Source organism: Eretmochelys imbricata, chromosome 5 (genome assembly GCF_965152235.1).
Source record: "Eretmochelys imbricata isolate rEreImb1 chromosome 5, rEreImb1.hap1, whole genome shotgun sequence".
NCBI classification, from domain to species: domain Eukaryota; kingdom Metazoa; phylum Chordata; order Testudines; family Cheloniidae; genus Eretmochelys; species Eretmochelys imbricata.
The window spans coordinates 108,740,114-108,757,994 of NC_135576.1; the positions used below are offsets into that span (position 1 = coordinate 108,740,114).

Here is a 17,881-nt window from a genome sequence, read left to right on the forward strand (position 1 = left end):
AAGTAAGGGTAAAAATACCATACCATGCCGCCCTTACTTCTGCACTGCTGCCTTCAGAGCTGGGTCAGGACCCCTACAGTTACAACACTGTGAAATTTCAGATTTAAATATCTGAAATCACGAAATTTACAATTTTTAAAATCCAATCACCACGAAATTGACCAAAATGGACCATGAATTGGTTGGGACCAAACAATCAGAAATCAATCAAATGGGACTCTGATGTCATCTTCCAAGCTGAAATATTGGCTGGATTCCCAAACAAATTATATTTATTTTTCCTTTCTTTAATTTCAGCCACCAATCCTGCAGATGAAAAACAAAGAAGAGGTAAAGACTATCAGCTCAATACTAGCCTTCTGAAAGCAAATCTGAAACAATTAGTAACAGGCGACACCTGCAGTCTCTATTAAACAAATGCACACAAAATGTCTATTTGTTTACTTCTTTGTACTGTATGACACAACATACTGTACCAGGGACTCAATTTTTAAAAAGTACATGCCTGATAAATATCCTGATTCCACATCTGGGCACTTTATTCGGCACACTGGTGAGTAAAAACACGCTTTTTTGAGGCTCTTTGATGATTTAAGACCCTAAACGTGGGATTTGGATGTGTTATTTAGGCAATCACATGAAACTAGACTATGGTTATTGTACCGTCTGTCTATATAAGTCTGCTCCTCATCTGCCACATTGACTGTATATAGATGCATAAATATTAAGGATAAACATGTTTCCATTCATGTGCAGAAAAAAACAGATTGGAATTTATTAATATATTTAATATACTGAACTACCCACGCATTTGATAATATAATTCTTAGAAAACTAAAATAAAGAGAGAGATCTACTCATTTTAAGATAGATAATTCCTAAAAGTTATACTGTCAGTGTTGGGAGGCCTGAACATGGCAAAATTTACGTAATTTCCCATTACTTCGCCTCACCCCAAAAAACAAATCGTTTTCCTTTAAAAAGCAAAGCTGAAAATCCAAGATTTGAGTAAATCAACTAAGTAGAATGCAATTACTTAAAGGAAATTAAATAATTACATTAAAATATTTTGACAACAGCATTTAAAGGGCTCCTATAAATATGGAGGATATACTCAAAACCATTAAAATACATTGTCAGATATATGTCAAGAGTCAATTGTCTGCACCATTCAAAGATTTTATCTTAGGAAAATAAATTCACTTTACTACATTGTAAGGGCCAATTCTGCAGTTCGTATGATTATACAGCATTCTCTCTGAAGTCAATGGGAATTCTGTATGTATGAGGCCTTAAGTGAGTGTCAGATAGCTAAGCATTAAACCCATTTTACAGATAATGAAGTGACCCAGTAAAACTGGAGATACTCTCGAAGCAGTCTACATTTTAGGGAATGTGTTTTATTCATTTAGAAAAGCATCTACTATCCAGAAACAAGGCTATATGAGAGGAGGGGACAAGTAACTAGCTCCATATAAGCACTGAAACTTTAAGAATTTTAAAGCATTTGAACTTAAACAAGTGTATTCATGTCTGTGACAGACAATCCAATTTGATTAATTTAGTTTAAGACTGAAAATCTATTTTGAGAGAACACCCATAACTATATTATAAATAAGGCAAAATATTTTCAAAGTGATCTGCAAAAAAAATCAAAAAATTTCAGTAGAAAGTACTGAATGTCCCCAGCAGTAAGAGGGGCATTTCAAAATGTTAATAACTTACGCTTAGCACATTTTACCCCTTCTTGCATGTCCAAAGAGTACAGCTCCCCATATTTGCCAGCTGCTATCTGATGCTTCACCTCTGCATGTACTTCACTAAGGACATCACATAACCATAGATCAAAATGGAAGTATACAAGATGCTTATAAAGATAAGCCCCATTCTTTTCTGGTACTGTGCCTTTTTCAGAAAGTTTGATATTCTTATGTTTTACCATTTAGGAGACAAAATAAGATAATAAAATTTTAAGTTTTCATGTCAGGTACTTTGGATGGAAAAGGTACATATTAAGTAAATTATCTTATGCATGGACTCCCCCACGTAACAGGTGTAGGAGAGGCATTTCAACAAACTCAGAAGTTACTCAGGAAAAAAAAAAAATTTAACATTTGCAGATCACTTTTAAAGAACTCTAATTGTTTTTCTCCCTGTTTTACAAGGCTTCCATCACAACTAAAATCTTGTTTGTATTTAGGACAAAATCTGCTCCGCTTTACAATTGTCATTCCTTTACTTACCAGGAGAGTATTTGCCCATTTGTAATATCAGCCTTGATTTTCCCTACTCTAGTATTCATCATCATGTGTATATAAAACAGTAGAAATTTTTTGGCTTTTAGATTTCAGAATAAATTGCATTACAATTGCAATATTAAATATTTACCCTATTTTATGTAAGGATAAGATTCTTACCCAGTTAACTTTTTTCAGGGGCAGAAAATAATAATAGTGGCAGAAATCAAGTATCAATGTATAGGAACTAAGAAGCTGAGTGTAGAAGCATAGCTGCAGAAACAGCCAATGATTGTCTTCACCAACACAATTGTTAATCCTGCAACAAAACAAAGCAAATACACAAGGCTTTTGAAATGTTATAGTTAGGCATGATAAGTACCAAAGACAAAACAACTTAACTTATTTATAAATGCATTGCTGGATATGGTAATGTATAGGCCATATGCAACTACAGCTGAATACCCACAGCATCCATTCTGCAGAATGATGTGCCTTCTCTATTAAAGCAATAGCAACCCTACTGTCGTTAAAAATTTGCCTGCATTTTCATTTGGTGCATAGGATGCAAGACTGGAATTTCTCTGTTAAAATAGGTTTCAGAGTAACAGCCATGTTAGTCTGTATTTGCAAAAAGAAAAGGAGTACTTGTGGCACCTTAGCGACTAACCAATTTATTTGAGCATAAGCTTTCGTGAGCTACAGCTTATGCTCAGATAAATTGGTTAGTCTCGAAGGTGCCACAAGTACTCCTTTTCTTTCTGTTAAAATACAAATTTAAGGGTAAGCTCTTCAGGGCAGGAAACATGTTTACCTTTCTGTTTGTACAGCACCTAGCATAAGGAGGCCCTGATCCTGATCAGGATTTGAGAGCATTAAAACAATAAAAAAAAAACAAAAAATGAGTTTTGGTTGTTTCTCAAAAGTACAGAATTGTATTAGTTGATTATGTTCATATTTCACGTTACTACATACACTGATAATGTAGAATTGTACATGCGTCTTCTGAAGAGACTCAAAATGGAAAAAAATCTCTTTTTGCCTTAAACACCAAAGATAATCCCACGCAATTGTAAAAACATTTCAAAATTATAAAACAGCCTGCAAAAATGTCACAGCAATTCATATTTTTCTACCACTTACTAACACAGATTACAATCTAAAGTGATACAAAATTGACTTTTTTCTATATAAATTTACATAAATTCAATTCAGAAAGTGGAAAATTGGGAATGCAAATACTATACATATCGATAAATGCTGGAAACTATGGTTTAACTGCCTTATGATCAGGGAGCAGTCCCCTGACAGAAAAAAAAAATCTCAAATATGCAAGAGAAAAGTTGGAGGAAAGAGAAGGTGTGGCACCCAACAAAACAAGAATATACCCCAACTTCCTTATTAAAACAGTGTCAAACAATCCTGACAGTTCAGATATTTCAACTTTCCTAATTAACACTTTCAACAATCTACGCTACAAAAGTTTTACTGGTATAAATATATCAGTTAGGAGTGTGATTTGCTTTTTAATTATACTGGTATAAAGACTAGTATAGATACAGTTATACTGGTATAAAAGGTGCCGTACACCAATATAGTTTATTTTACTTCCCAAACCAGAAAGAAGTTATAGTGGTAGAAGCAGTGGTGTAGCTAAGCTAGGAAAACTGGGTGGGCTTTTGGGTGGGCGAGCAATGATGGGGGGCAACGTGCCCCCATGGGGGTTATGGTTTTGTGGGGCCTGGGCCAAGACAATTGGGGGTCCCTCCCCTCCCCACCTCTTCCACCTGCAGTCCCTGCATGCTCCCGCCAGGGAGCAGGGTCCAGGTTAGGGGGCTTGCCCTGCTCTGCCCGTTTGTCTGCCACTCCCATCAGGGAGCGGGGTCCAGGCGTGGGGGCTTGCCCCGCTCTGGCTGTTTGTCTGTCGCTCCCACCAGGGAGTGGGGTCTGGGAGCGGAGGCTTAGCCCGCTCCAGGGGCTTGCCCTGCTCCGCCCACCAGCGGGGTCCAGAAGCCATTTGGGTGAGCCTGGATGGTAAGTGGGTGGGCCATGGCTATGCCCCTGGGTAGAAGTACTTTTCTATTGGTATAACTGCATCAACAATAGAGGGTGGGAAGAGGGGTTGCTGCTTTAACTATACCGATCAATTAAAGAGAGAGACTTTCTAGTGTAGGCAAGCTTCTATGGCCAGATCGACACCAAAAAGTTAGGTTGCCTCAGCTATGTTGCAAAGGGGTGTGAAAAATCCACACATTTAAGCAATGTAGTCAAGCTCACCTAACTCCCAGAGCAGACATCATCAGGTTGACAGAAGAATACTGCCTCTTGGGGAGGTGGATTAACTACAGTGACAGGAGACTCATTATAGTCAATATATGGATAAGGAGCGTCTCCACTGAAGTGCTGCAGTGTTTCTAGTTAAGACACAGCCTAATCCATATATTGACTCTAATGAGAATTGGAGCAAGCCCACAGAAATCTAACAAATTAACTACCACCACAAAATATTCAAACTGTTTTGGGTTGTTTTTTTTTTTTTTTTTTAAAGTCATCCCCTGGCACTTTAAACTTTTAATTTGTAGCACCAACATGAGAAAATGCAAAACAAGCTTTTATATTTCAGTTTATTTGAAAGCAAATTATCTCACCATCTCACAAAACTAAATTGTGATTATCTGATTTTTACATTGAAGCTGCTCAGCTCTAGCAATTTTGTTTTTTAAAGTTGCATTTCCCAACATTAAACATTTCTTTCATCAAAATTTGTGAAAGTTCCAGGAGCATCTCATACTGGCATCCAGCAACATGACAAAACAGTAATGATTATATGTTATATAGCAAACAATTCTCATTATCAGTGTTTGATTGCATAGGCACAGGCACATCTCAATGAAAATCCTATCTACCCTCCTGCATTAGATACCTTTAATGATGAAGTCTTACAGTCAGAAAGAGAATGCTTCAATAAGAATTGTACTGTAGTAAAAGTACCCTGATCAAAAAACTGCAATTTAAACAAACAGTAAATAATGAAAGTTTCTGTGCAGCAAGAACTTATTGCGTCAATGGATCCAGTCTTACCACGGACAGTGGTGATCCATCCTCCTAACACAGTGTCCACAGCGACTGCAGTGATGGGATCGCTTTGGTCTCATCATATTACATTTATTACATAGCTCCCAAAATTCTCGTTCTAGAGAGAAAATTGAAACCAGGTTAAACAAAAATGAATGTCCGCTGAAGTGCCACTAGTTTTCAGATCTCAACGGGTACACATGCTTGAGCTTCTGGAAAAAATATATTCTTCCTACGGAAATCAGCATGCAAGAACCTCTCCCCCACTCTTCTTTCAACTGCTCTAGGATAGTTGGCATACCTCTACCACTGTGGGCTGATTTTTACTCCTAATCCCCATCTTGCCCTACTATTTTTCAGAGTCGTCAATACAACATGAAACTGCTGGCTAGGAACAAGGCAAGAACTGGGAAATAAAGAATTTTTGTGTTTCTAAAACTATTCTCAGTTCCACTTGGATTGCTTTTTTTCTAGCACATATCACCAACAGTGTCAGCTCTAAAGCTCAGCCAGAGTATCAAATCCCACTGCCATCCCCAGCTCAATCCAAAAGAACTGACCAGTAAAATAATAAAATACAAAATAGATTTATGAAAGGTCTTCCACTGCAGGATCTCAAAGTGCTTTAAACATTAAACAAATATCATAACATCCAACAAGTAGGAATTTTACGGATGAGGAACCTGGAGGACAGAGAAGGTGTATACTAAGTTTGGGAGCTAAACTTGAGATACGTAGGGACTGACTTTCAGAGGTACTGAGCTCCCACAACTCCAGCTGAAGTTAACATGAGCTAACATTGCTAGCATTTCTGAAAATACAGGTTTTATTTGCCTCAAGTTGGCTATCTAAAACCTGTGGACACTTTTGAAAATTTAGGCCTCAGAGAGTTGGCAAAGATCGCATTGTTTCTAGGATGAAAACACACTGACACCTTAGTGCTGTCAATCATTTAAAATGTATTTTACTTAATTTTTTTTTAAAGGAGTGCAGTAAAGGTGTTATGGAATAAGTCCAAAATCATTGGTCTATAATTTCTATTTGTAACAAGTGCCATCATCCTTTTTATTTTTAATCTGAGAAAAATCAAAACTTATAAAAGGAAAGCTACACCAGTTTTCATTGCAACACATTCTGAAAGTTTACATGAGGAAATGCTTTTCACTATAATCAGTGATGTATGGAACACATTTTAAAATTCAATTTGGCACTTTTTGAGCCTCCTGCTGGCAGCTCCCATCTTTCCCATTTTGCAGAAAAATGATATTTTCACCCTGGAAGTACAGAAGCCCAATACCCAAGATCACTGAACTAGTAATAATGAGAGATGGAAACTGATTTACAATCTGTTCCCATAAAGCCAGTGTCACAAAGGTGTCACTCTTTAATAAGACAGCTACTGTTAACAGGGGGCTCAGAAACACCCGAAGCTAGTTTTCAAATACAAGTTATACTACGCAAAAAATGTATTTCACCATATCAACCTACACAATACCATAGAGCTGAAGTGAAGCTTAAATATGATTTTTTGGTCTCAGTCCTGTCACTAATGGGACTAGATGCAAAAACATGATCACAATTGTCCGTAATTGCCCAGTTGTCAGCTGTATCCGCAGAGCTCACTAAATGAATAAGGCATGGAGAATGAACCAGACTCTCAGTTGCAGGACATGACTGCAATGTCTCAGCATGCTGCCTGGGCTAAGAACAACTATACCTTCCTCCCACTAAGGAAAAGGATGGTGATGATGGTACACACTCAGTTGGGAAGTATGGCATTTAGAGGTCTGAAGCCCAATGCCAGCAGAAAGGCTAAGACTTAAAGCAAACATACCAGGAAACCAAAGATAGCAACCTGCAAGTCCAGTGCCAGGTAGACTACTTATCCATTCCATGAAGAACTGGACATGATATTTAGCAAAGATCCCACCAATAAGCTAAACATGGGACTAGACAGCAGCAGAGCTCTTAGAGACAAGACAATGACAAGACCTCTGACAACCAGGAGAGCCCAAATCCGGAGAAGAAGTGGCAGCCCCTACCAGTCACGAACAGATCCAGGAGCATGAGCAACAGCACCCTGAGGCAGAGAAAGTGAATGAACAAGCTTTACCATCATTGCCTGCCATCCCCATCATCTTCTGGGACCCCAGAAATTTCTACCTAATCCTGAGATATGTCCTGACCAGGCTAGAGAGAGGGAGCCAGATGACATAACCACCTCCAGTTAAATCTGACCTATCACCTGGGATGTGAGACTTTGCCACCCTGCCTCCCCCAATGTGTCCTTTTCCTTCCCCATTTTGTTTCTTCTCTTTCCTATCTCTCTTATTTTAATTTCTGCCTAACAAACGTCTGTCTTAACCAGCCAAGACTGTATATTTTGCAAGCCCGTGACCAGAAAGAGGAAGCTGAAAGCAATGCCGCAAACAGACCAATGGTAGAACAAGTTTACTAGATCTCAGAGTTGCTCATAAAACCATGTGCCATGCCTGTGTTTCTTCAGCAGTGAAGTTGCAAGTGAGAGTCAACGCCACAGACTGAAGCTCCATCTTTGCTCTTTTTATCTCTCTCCTTTTGTGTGTGTCTTGTTTTGTTTTCTAGGAAATGGGATCAGACTTCAGCAACAGCAGCTCTAGCCCATCTCAACTAACTTCTTTTCTTTTCCTCAAAAGGACCTTATTAACATCTTTAATACCATTTAAGAGGTTGATAACAAAGGGGTTGTTTCCTTCTAAAAATTCTCCATGGCCAAAGTAAAATGCAATACGAAATGTTAAAAATGACAGCCTTACTTAATATTTCACATTTCAAATGCTTTAACTGTTTGTCCTTCTTTTTCTTTAATAAAAAGTTTTAAAGGATTTTTAATGGTGAGTTTGCCATAGTACTAAGCAGACAAAGGTCTCTGTATACCAAACCGTGTTTAAAACTGCTTAATGTTGGACAGTTTCAGGGTCAAGTTAACACCTTTAACTCTTTGGGGCCATATATTTCCAACAACATTAATGCCACAACACCATTAGTGTCATATTACTAGAGAGAAGAGTTCCACTTTGGCCTCTGAGGAAGAGTTACGTTTTTAAAAAATCCTCATTTGCGTTTTTCCAAATCAGCTGATCTTGATGTCCAAAAATCTCCCGTAGTGATACACTGAGGCCTACATCACCAGGGAGTAGTATCCCTTCCCGCTAATGGGCTATGCGGATTGATGGAGTAGCATAAACAGTTACTTGGGTTGCTCTTGATCACATGCCCTTGCAACACAGCGTATGACCTTGCTAACCTCTATCACAACAGCACCAACACTAGATTTTCCAAACCCTGTTTGGTTTTCAAGGGAGTGGTTGCAAACAAGGCTAGTAAGCTTCCAACAGCTATTAAAACTAATATTAGAGATTATGCAAAGCAACCAACATTGTATTATTTAGAAACATCTTGCAATATAGTACCTGTAAGTGGTATCTTTGGTGTTTCAGGGAGTTTTCCTGGATCAGCTATGGAGGCTCTCAATAACGAAACTATACAGAACAATGAGACTAAGTAGTAGCCTGAAAAATAAATACGCAAGTTTTCAGAATATTACATCAAGTACATCTTTGGCCAAAGATTGCATGCAGTAATGGGTCACATTTTAATAGTTCCAGCACAGCAAAAGATTACTTTATAGGAATGAGGCAAGACAACAGAAAATTGCAGAATAAAAGAAGCTGCAATAATTGGCATATTTGAAAAGTAAATCTGATTTAAACTAACATAGCTTAATTAACACATGTAAACCAGCATTCCGTTTATGCATATAAATATTTCATACATACATTACACATAAAAACAACCTTAAAAGAACATATTAAGATTGCAAAGTCAAACACACAAAGGTTAGGAAATACCACAATTAAGGTTGCCTATGCACATCTAATTGGGCTCTTTGTACATAAGCATTATGATAGGCTTTTATTACATGATTGCATTAAATGTTTTCCACAGGACTGCTGCCTCATTCAGCACACAAAATGGACAATGCTCATTGAATGAGCAGCTACTTAATATTTTGTTTTCTCCTTGTTGTTCAATATGTGGACGCATGCCTCATTTACTGCACATATTCAAACACAGCTACAAAGACAGAATTATTAGCTTCCTCATCAGTTTTTCTAATGGTGCTCATCATTATGGCATATAAGTGCATCACAAACATTAATTTATTTTCATGACACCGGTGAGATAAAGGGGTATTATACCCATTTTACAGATGAGGAACTGAGATACAGAGAAATTAAGGTCAAAAGTATCCACTAATTTTGGGTGTCCAAACAGAGACACCTAGGACCTGATTTTTCAGAGTATTTAGCATTATATAGCACTTTTCTCTTCCTGAAGTCCCCCGCTTCATTCCCTACACACCTTCCAATTTCTGCAGCAAATGAAGCTGGGCTCTGACAGCCCACAGCCTCTTTACACAACCCATCATGGGCACTGAATGAATCACTTTGCCCATGGGTTTCCACAGATATTTGTTGACTTCAGAGGAACAGTGAAATTCAGGAATCCTGAGTCCCATTCCAGTCTCTAGAGGGGAGTGTGCTTTAGTGGACACAGACTCTTCTTCCTATACCCCCCTCTGCCCTCAAAGCTTGACCTCTTCTTCCCCATCCCTTCCAACCTGTCACTGTCCAAGTCCTATCTCTTCCCCATCCCTGGCTCCTTGTCCCAGTGACATTCTCCTCATATAGCCAGCCTGAGTTAGCACAACTCATTAACTGCTAACATGACCCCTCTGCAGTGTTGATGCAGGCTAGCTCCACCTGATTGCTGCTAGTCCTCCAATGCCTTTCCACAATTCTACCATGTCCCCAGATGGGACAGGGAAATTCTCTTACAATTCACTGGGAAATAATTTGTAGAAAAGCTCAGCTTACTGCACTTCAAAGAACTATGGGATGTGCCTAGGGTTGCCAACTCTGACTGAAGCTATTCCAGATTTTTTTTTTCTCCCAACATGACAATGTCATTTGCTTAAAATATCCTATTAAAATTAGACTTTTCAATAGTCATCAGGAGATCGATGCGGATTCCGGGAGACTCCAGATCAATCCTGGAGAGTTGGCAACCCTAGATGTGCCCCCGAAGCCTTAAGTGCCACACACGAGTGAGTGCTGTGCCAGTGTGTACGCAGCAGCTTGAATGTTATTTCAAAGTGTAGCTGCTCTCACCAGCACGAGGCTAACTTTAGAGGAGTAGTTCAAGTGTAGAAAACTTAACTGCAGTGAAAATATACCCAAATACACCCACAATCCCCTCTCCCAGCATCAGCTGCTGATGCAAATATAGGATATATGGTATACCTGCTCAGCTTTTCCTGATACTGATATACACTCACGCAGATTGTAGGTATAGACTGGCCACAGGATTCACACATGCGGTATTGGGAAAAAAAGCAGATATATGGACATACTGAACTGTGTCAAATGAGTATGTCAGAGCCCAATTACAGTTAGCATGTCTCTGTCTGTAGTTAAGGCTTTAATCTAAAGTAATACCAAAATAAGCTATTTCAGATTTATTGTATTTCAAAAATAAGGAGGAAGTTGGATTTTTAAGAATCAGCATTAAGACCAGTTTTTGCTGGATTGCTCTCCTTCTTCCCCGGAATTCTGGAACTTGATACTACATAGGTCAGAGTAGGTGCTATTGCCCACAGGTACCTTTTTTTTTTTTACTAGATAGGAGAGGGAGAGATTGGGCTCAATGCAACTTACACAATATCGCTGCAGTTGAAGTGTGTCCCTCTTCATAGTGAGGAAAGAGGATAATTTGGGGAATAAAGAGTGTGTTGTAAAGCCAAACGAAGATAATCATGCCCATGCAGCACCACCCCTGCGGGTCAACCACAAAATGAATTTGTAGCCCCATTGTACATTATCTGAAGGCAGCTTGCCACACACAGGGAGAAAATGATGATCCTAAAAAAAGAAAAAAGAAAAACAACCCCCCCCAGTAAGTTGAAGTAGTAACATGAAAACTTCATCGTGGGTTATTAGAAAGTTAATAAATACTAGTAGAATGTTCCCTGTACTTCAAGTAGCATAACTGTTATTTGGTCCATGTGCACAGATCTGGAAACCAGATGCAAGTTTCTAAACGTTTCAAAGCCTCATACACAGAGTTCATGCACTACCATGGGATATACACTTATGGCTTCTACTTCATTGTAAACATCTCATTGTCTATTGCTTAACTTTTACCATGAAGATGAGTGAAAAGACAAAGGATATAAAACCTGAAGAGGACTTCAAATGCAAATGAAAATAGGTGCATTTACAAAGATAATCAGCCAATCAATGATTTTAGGAAAACTCAACAGAGACAGCCTACGGGTGGTTAAAAAAGTGTTGATAAAAAAAGAATGTTGATTTTCTCTCTCTCTCTCAAAACTAAGCCAACTAGATGGATGTGGGCTATCACAAATAGCACACAAGGCTCTCTTTACCTATTTACATCTCATTACATCCAACTGTACAACCCAAATTTTGAAAGATTATTTATATTCAATCTATTTGAAAATTAAATCCTCACATACTTCTGTAGCAATCTGCAGTTGAAGCTCTTCACTGATCAGGTATCCTCTTTTTAAAATGCTGAAAGCGGAAGGAATTGCACTTTCATAAACATTTTTCCAGCTAAAAGGGGTCACAGCAGCATGCCAAAAATTATTTCTATGGCAAACAGGTCAGTCACAATGTGATCTCCTAGCCCCTTTGCTCACCCCTAATTCCCATCATATTAATGATTTACAACACAATCATAACCCTTGTGAAATCATCCTGCAGGCCATTTGCCAGAACAGTGATTTCAGGTTATTTTTTTGGAGGTAAAGAGCTATTGTGAAGAGGAGGACAAGAGTTCCTTCCCTTCCTCTCACTTCCTTCCTCTCTCTACTGCAAAGCTTCTGAAATCTAAGAGCTTGTCTACACTACCGGCTGGATCGATGGGCAGTGATCAATCTCGCGGGGGTCGATTTATCGTGTCTAGTATAGACAACCGCCAATCACTCTAGTGTCGACTCCGGTACTCCAGCTCAAAGAGAAGCACAAGGGGACTCGACGGGAGAGGCTCTCCTGTCTACACATAGCAATGAATCATAGAATCATAGAATATCAGGGTTGGAAGGGACCCCTGAAGGTCATCTAGTCCAACCCCCTGCTCGAAGCAGGACCAATTCCCAGTTAAATCATCCCAGCCAGGGCTTTGTCAAGCCTGACCTTAAAAACCTCTAAGGAAGGAGATTCCACCACCTCCCTAGGTAATGCATTCCAGTGTTTCACCACCCTCTTAGTGAAAAAGTTTTTCCTAATATCCAATCTAAACCTCCCCCACTGCAACTTGAAACCATTACTCCTCATTCTGTCATCTGCTACCGTTGAGAACAGTCTAGAGCCATCCTCTTTGGAACCCCCTTTCAGGTAGTTGAAAGCAGCTATCAAATCCCCCCTCATTCTTCTCTTCTGCAGGCTAAACAATCCCAGCTCCCTCAGCCTCTCCTCATAAGTCATGTGTTCTAGACCCCTAATCATTTTTGTTGCCCTTCGCTGGACTCTCTCCAATTTATCCACATCCTTCTTGTAGTGTGGGGCCCAAAACTGGACACAGTACTCCAGATGAGGCCTCACCAATGTCGAATAGAGGGGAACGATCACGTCCCTCGATCTGCTCGCTATGCCCCTACTTATACATCCCAAAATGCCATTGGCCTTCTTGGCAACAAGGGCACACTGCTGACTCATATCCAGCTTCTCGTCCACTGTCACCCCTAGGTCCTTTTCCACAGAACTGCTGCCTAGCCATTTGGTCCCTAGTCTGTAGCAGTGCATTGGATTCTTCCATCCTAAGTGCAGGACCCTGCACTTATCCTTATTGAACCTCATCAGATTTCTTTTGGCCCAATCCTCCAATTTGTCTAGGTCCTTCTGTATCCTATCCCTCCCCTCCAGCGTATCTACCACTCCTCCCAGTTTAGTATCATCCGCAAATTTGCTGAGAGTGCAATCCACACCATCCTCCAGATCATTTATGAAGATATTGAACAAAACCGGCCCCAGGACACCAAGACACCATGGTAAGTAGATCTAAGTACGTCGACTTCAGCTACATTATTCCGTAGTCCGTAGAGAGACTCCCTTTGGCAGACTGTCTCGCTGGGCGTTCAACAGTCACAACATCAGAACACATACTAGACTTTTAGTTTATAAAGCAGTGGTAATCCCAGCTCTCTTCTACGGCTGTGAGACTTGGCGGACCTATAGAAAACACCTGAAAAACCTGGAACGCCAGGACCAGCACTTTCTATGGCAGAACCTCAACATAAAGTGGGAGAATCATTGCACTAATGTCAGTGTCTTCACAGAGGACATCTTCTGTGTTCAGGCCCTGATTATCCAGCACCAGCTGAGGTGGAGCGGGCACTGTGTGAGCATGCCTGATGTATGTTTACCAAAACAACTACTGTATGCCCAACTCACCAAAGCAGAAAGGAAACGTGGAGACCAAAAGAAACCCTTTACAGACACTCTCAAGATAAACATCAAGAGATGTGGCATCGACACCACATACTGCTAGACAGCAGCTCAGGATACAGATAACCGGCGAAGACTTGTCAGAGAGGGAACGTCCACTTTTGAGGAAAATCACCTTGCTCTGGTAGCAGAAAAACCCCAGAAAAAAAATGGAAAGACAACCATCACACAGCAATTGCGGCCCAACCCAGTCTTCCAACACCACATGCAATGTCTGTCAACGAGCCTGTGGCTCAAGGATCGGACTCCTTAGCCACCTAAGAACCCATGAAAAATATAGTTCTGGCACGGAGATGAGATAGGTTGAAGAGGTTGCTGTCAATTTGATATTGGATACCAATGCCCTGGGGTAGATGGTCTTGGGGTAATGTTTTCATAGCTGCTAAGAAAGTGGAGAAAAGGGTGGGTGCCAGTATACAGCTTTGTTTTATGCCAGTTCGGATGGCAAAGGGCTCAGAGGTAGAATCACTGCAGAGGATGGAGGCAATCATCTGGGTGTGGAGGAATCTTACAATGGTGATAAATTTGGTTGGGCAGCCAAATTTTGACATGATTTTCCACAGCGCCTCACGGTTGACAGAGTCAAAGGCTTTGGTCTGATCGATAAAGGCCATATACAGCTCCTGGTGTTGTTCTTAACATTTTTCCTGGATCTGCGTGGCTGCAAAAATCATGTCAGTTGTGCCTCATGATGGTCTGAAGCCACACTGGGACTCTGGAAGTACTTCCTCTGGAAGAAGGTGCTGAATCTCTCTCATCAAAAACTTCTACCCTGAAGAGTAGAGTTCCCAAGGGTCTGGGAGAAGTCAAGTATTGGACTCCCCCAATCCCACAACAGTAGGTCTTTTTACCTCTGGCTAATAGGTTTATTCCCTTTTAATGGGATTGCTGTAAATTTTTCAAGTCCTGGTTATAAAATATAACCTGTGAAAGAGATCATCCTCCACCTTGAGGGATCGCCGATGATAATGTGAACAACATTCCTGACCTAGACTCATAGATTCTTAGATGTTAAGGTCAGAAGGGACCATTATAATCATCTAGTCTGACCTCCTGCACAAAGCAGGCCACAGAATCTCACCCACGCTCTCCTGTAATGTATGTCTGAGCTACTGAAGTCCTCAAATTGTGGTTTAAAGACTTCAACGTGCAGAGAATCCTCCAGCAAGTGACCCGTGCCCCACACTGCAGAGGAAGGCAAAAAAACCCCAGGGAGGCGAAAACCCTCAAGGGTTGCTGAGCAGCATCTCTCTCTTTCAAATCACCTTAGAACTTCACTCTTCAGGTTTATGAACTTTAATTCTTCAATGCAAGTCCTCCTTTCAAAAGTTCTATTTAATAAAGCAATTACAAGTCTATGATGAAACCAGCTTTTAAGTTGAAAAGGTAAAACCGAATGCATACCTGTGCCACTATATACATCGGGGTGGGCAAACATTTTGGCCCAAGGGCCAAATGATATGGCGGGCCATGAATGCTCACAAAATTGGGGTTGGGGTGCAAAAGGGGGTGCGGGCTCTGGGTTGGGGGCGAGGAGTTTGGGGTGTAGGAGGGTGCTCAGGCTGGGATTGAGGGGTTTGGAGAGCAGGAGGGGGATCAGCGCTGGGGAAGGCGGTTGGGGTGTGGGGAGAGGCTCAGGGGGTGGTGCGGTCCCCGACCCAGCACTCCGGCCGGAGTGGGGCTGAACCGCGTGGTGCGGCCCCAGACCCAGTGCCTTGGCCAGAGCACCGGAGCAGGGCCAAGCTGCGTGGTGCAGCTCACGCGCCGGCTTAAAACAGCTCTCAGGCTGGATCCGGCCCACGGGCCGTAGTTTGCCCACCCCAGTATATATCATAAATAGCTAAGAATTTCTTGTTTAGTTGGTTCCCCTTTTTCTTGATTTCCTTTTAGTTCCTCATTAAGTCACACTGGATGCCACTTACTTGTTTCATATTTTTTCCAGAAACACTGTGGTAGGAGCTCACGGTTCAGAGGTCTTGCAAATATTTTTAGAAATCTAAATCTAAGCCGATACAAAGTATTGGCATAAACATACAGGCTGGTAATACAGCAAGCAGCAGAAATACCAAGAAACCACTGATTCCTAGGGAATCAGTTTCAGTTTTCCTTCTTAACACAAGAGAACAGCAGACACTCTATCACTAAGGAGAGCATTCCCACAATGGAAAATACTACAGCCCAAACAAACAGTGCCGGAAGTTAGCAACAGCTATCCCAGCTCTGATAAGTGGCTCCTCCAGTACAGTACATTGACAGCAATCAGTCATTGATACTTTGGAGGAAGTAGAAAATTCCCGCAGTGGAAAATTTCTTCCTAACCCCCATTAAGTCAGTGATTGCCTTATGCTCTACAGCCCAATGTATATACACATATTCAACTACACCTACATACACACACACACCTTAAAGACTATAACTGTGGATCTTATTGTTAACACGGAGTTTTTAAAAATCCTGCTAAACTCTTTAGACAAAATGAAGTCCTGTAGCAGTAAGTTCTATAGGTTCATCATACATTGCGTAAAAAGTTATTTCCTTTTAGAAGCACTGTTTATTGTCATTCAATTTTATTGGCTTTTTCTTTACGTAAAAAGTAAGAACTTGATTTGCCTTCTCTGTGCCATTCTTTAGTTTATATACCAGAACCATATTCCTTTTTATTTATATCTTCTCAGAACTAAACATATTCCTAACCTTTTCATTTTCACTTCATATGGAAGTTTCTTCATGCCTCTAATAATTTCCCCCACCCACCTCTGGACCCTTTCTTTTTTTGCTATATGTTTTCCAAGACAGGAAATAGAACTGAACACAGCATTCAAAGTGAGAATGTCATTACTAATTTATAGAATAGGAAAGTATACAGTATTATCCTATTCTTTATACATCCTAAAATTTTTGGACCACTATTTCACACTGAGCAGAGGTCTTCATCAAGCTATCCACAATGATTCTCAGATTTACTCCTGAGGGGATTCTGCACCAAAAAAATTAAAATTATGTGCCAAAATTAAAAATTATGTCCATAATATTTTAAAATTCTGCACATTTTATTTGTCAATAAATAAATGTGGCTCCAGAACGGCAGTGGGGAGCACAGACCATTGGCTACACTAAGGTGGGAGACCACCCTGAAGCCCCCCCCAAGTTCAGGGACTCGGCAGTGAGGATGCACCTGACCCTGACACAGTGCAAGGGCTGGGCCTGCTCCAGAAACACCCCGGGGCCCTGACCCTTTGCACCAGGTGGACCACGTGTGGGTGGGCAGGCTCAGCCCAGCAGGATTCAACGTGGAAGGTCTTAGTGTGGGGAAATCCAGGTGTGCGGTGAGAGGTTTCTGTATGGGGCAATCGGGGTGCGGGAAGCTCAGTGGGAGATCTGGATGCACAGAGGCTCGTTGGAGGAGGGAGGGGGACCCAGGGGATGGTGGTTGGAGCTCTGGGGGAAGGCCTCACATCAGCGAGGACTTTGGTTGCTGTTTGTGATTCAAACAGAAAACTGTGCGAGCTGGCATAACGGGAAATCTATACAGACAAATTGCATTCGAAAAAGCAAAAAGGGGGAAATAGATTGGGGAATGGGCAATCCCCCCCCTAAAAAACTGCACCCATGGTCACCCCCTGCCCGTCTTCCTACCCCCTGCAGGGAAACACAGGAAAGCTGCGGGGTGGGAGGGCTTTTCTGCGGGTGCACAGTCCCACAGAATCCCCCAAGGAGTAAAGATTTATTTCTTCAATGTAGCTATTTAAGAACACAGAAATAAATAATAGTTCAAATTATTTCTTTTAAAATGGATTGCCTTGCATTTGCCAATAAAGACTTTCATCTGTCATTGAACTGACAATTCATCTAGCTTGTTATTGTAGACATGGTCACCTAACTAAAATCGTCCAGTCACAGAAAATTTTAAACAGAAGCCCTGGATTACAATTATTATGTTGTGAAAGTTTGAAAGGCATGGCACCCTATGTCAGAGAGGAAATTTCTCTGCACAAC

General features: G+C 40.8%; 1 protein-coding gene across 4 annotated transcripts in view; it reads right to left on the bottom strand.

Moving 5' to 3' along the window:
• The window catches only part of ZDHHC21 (zDHHC palmitoyltransferase 21), a 57,223-nt gene that overhangs the window by 33,458 nt on the left and 5,884 nt on the right, over positions 1–17,881 (bottom strand). For 2 of the 4 annotated variants that reach the window (XM_077816443.1, XM_077816442.1), the window contains exons 2-5: positions 11,072–11,275; positions 8,765–8,863; positions 5,319–5,430; positions 2,418–2,556 (exon numbers count right to left, since the gene is read on the bottom strand). In XM_077816443.1, the coding sequence (XP_077672569.1) occupies positions 2,418–2,556; positions 5,319–5,430; positions 8,765–8,863; positions 11,072–11,225 (504 nt within the window). In that variant the 5' untranslated portion in view covers positions 11,226–11,275. Of the gene's footprint in view, positions 1–2,417; positions 2,557–5,318; positions 5,431–8,764; positions 8,864–11,071; positions 11,276–13,831; positions 14,007–17,881 lie in introns of all 4 variants that reach the window. The other 2 variants (XM_077816441.1, XM_077816444.1) reach the window with 2 other exon arrangements.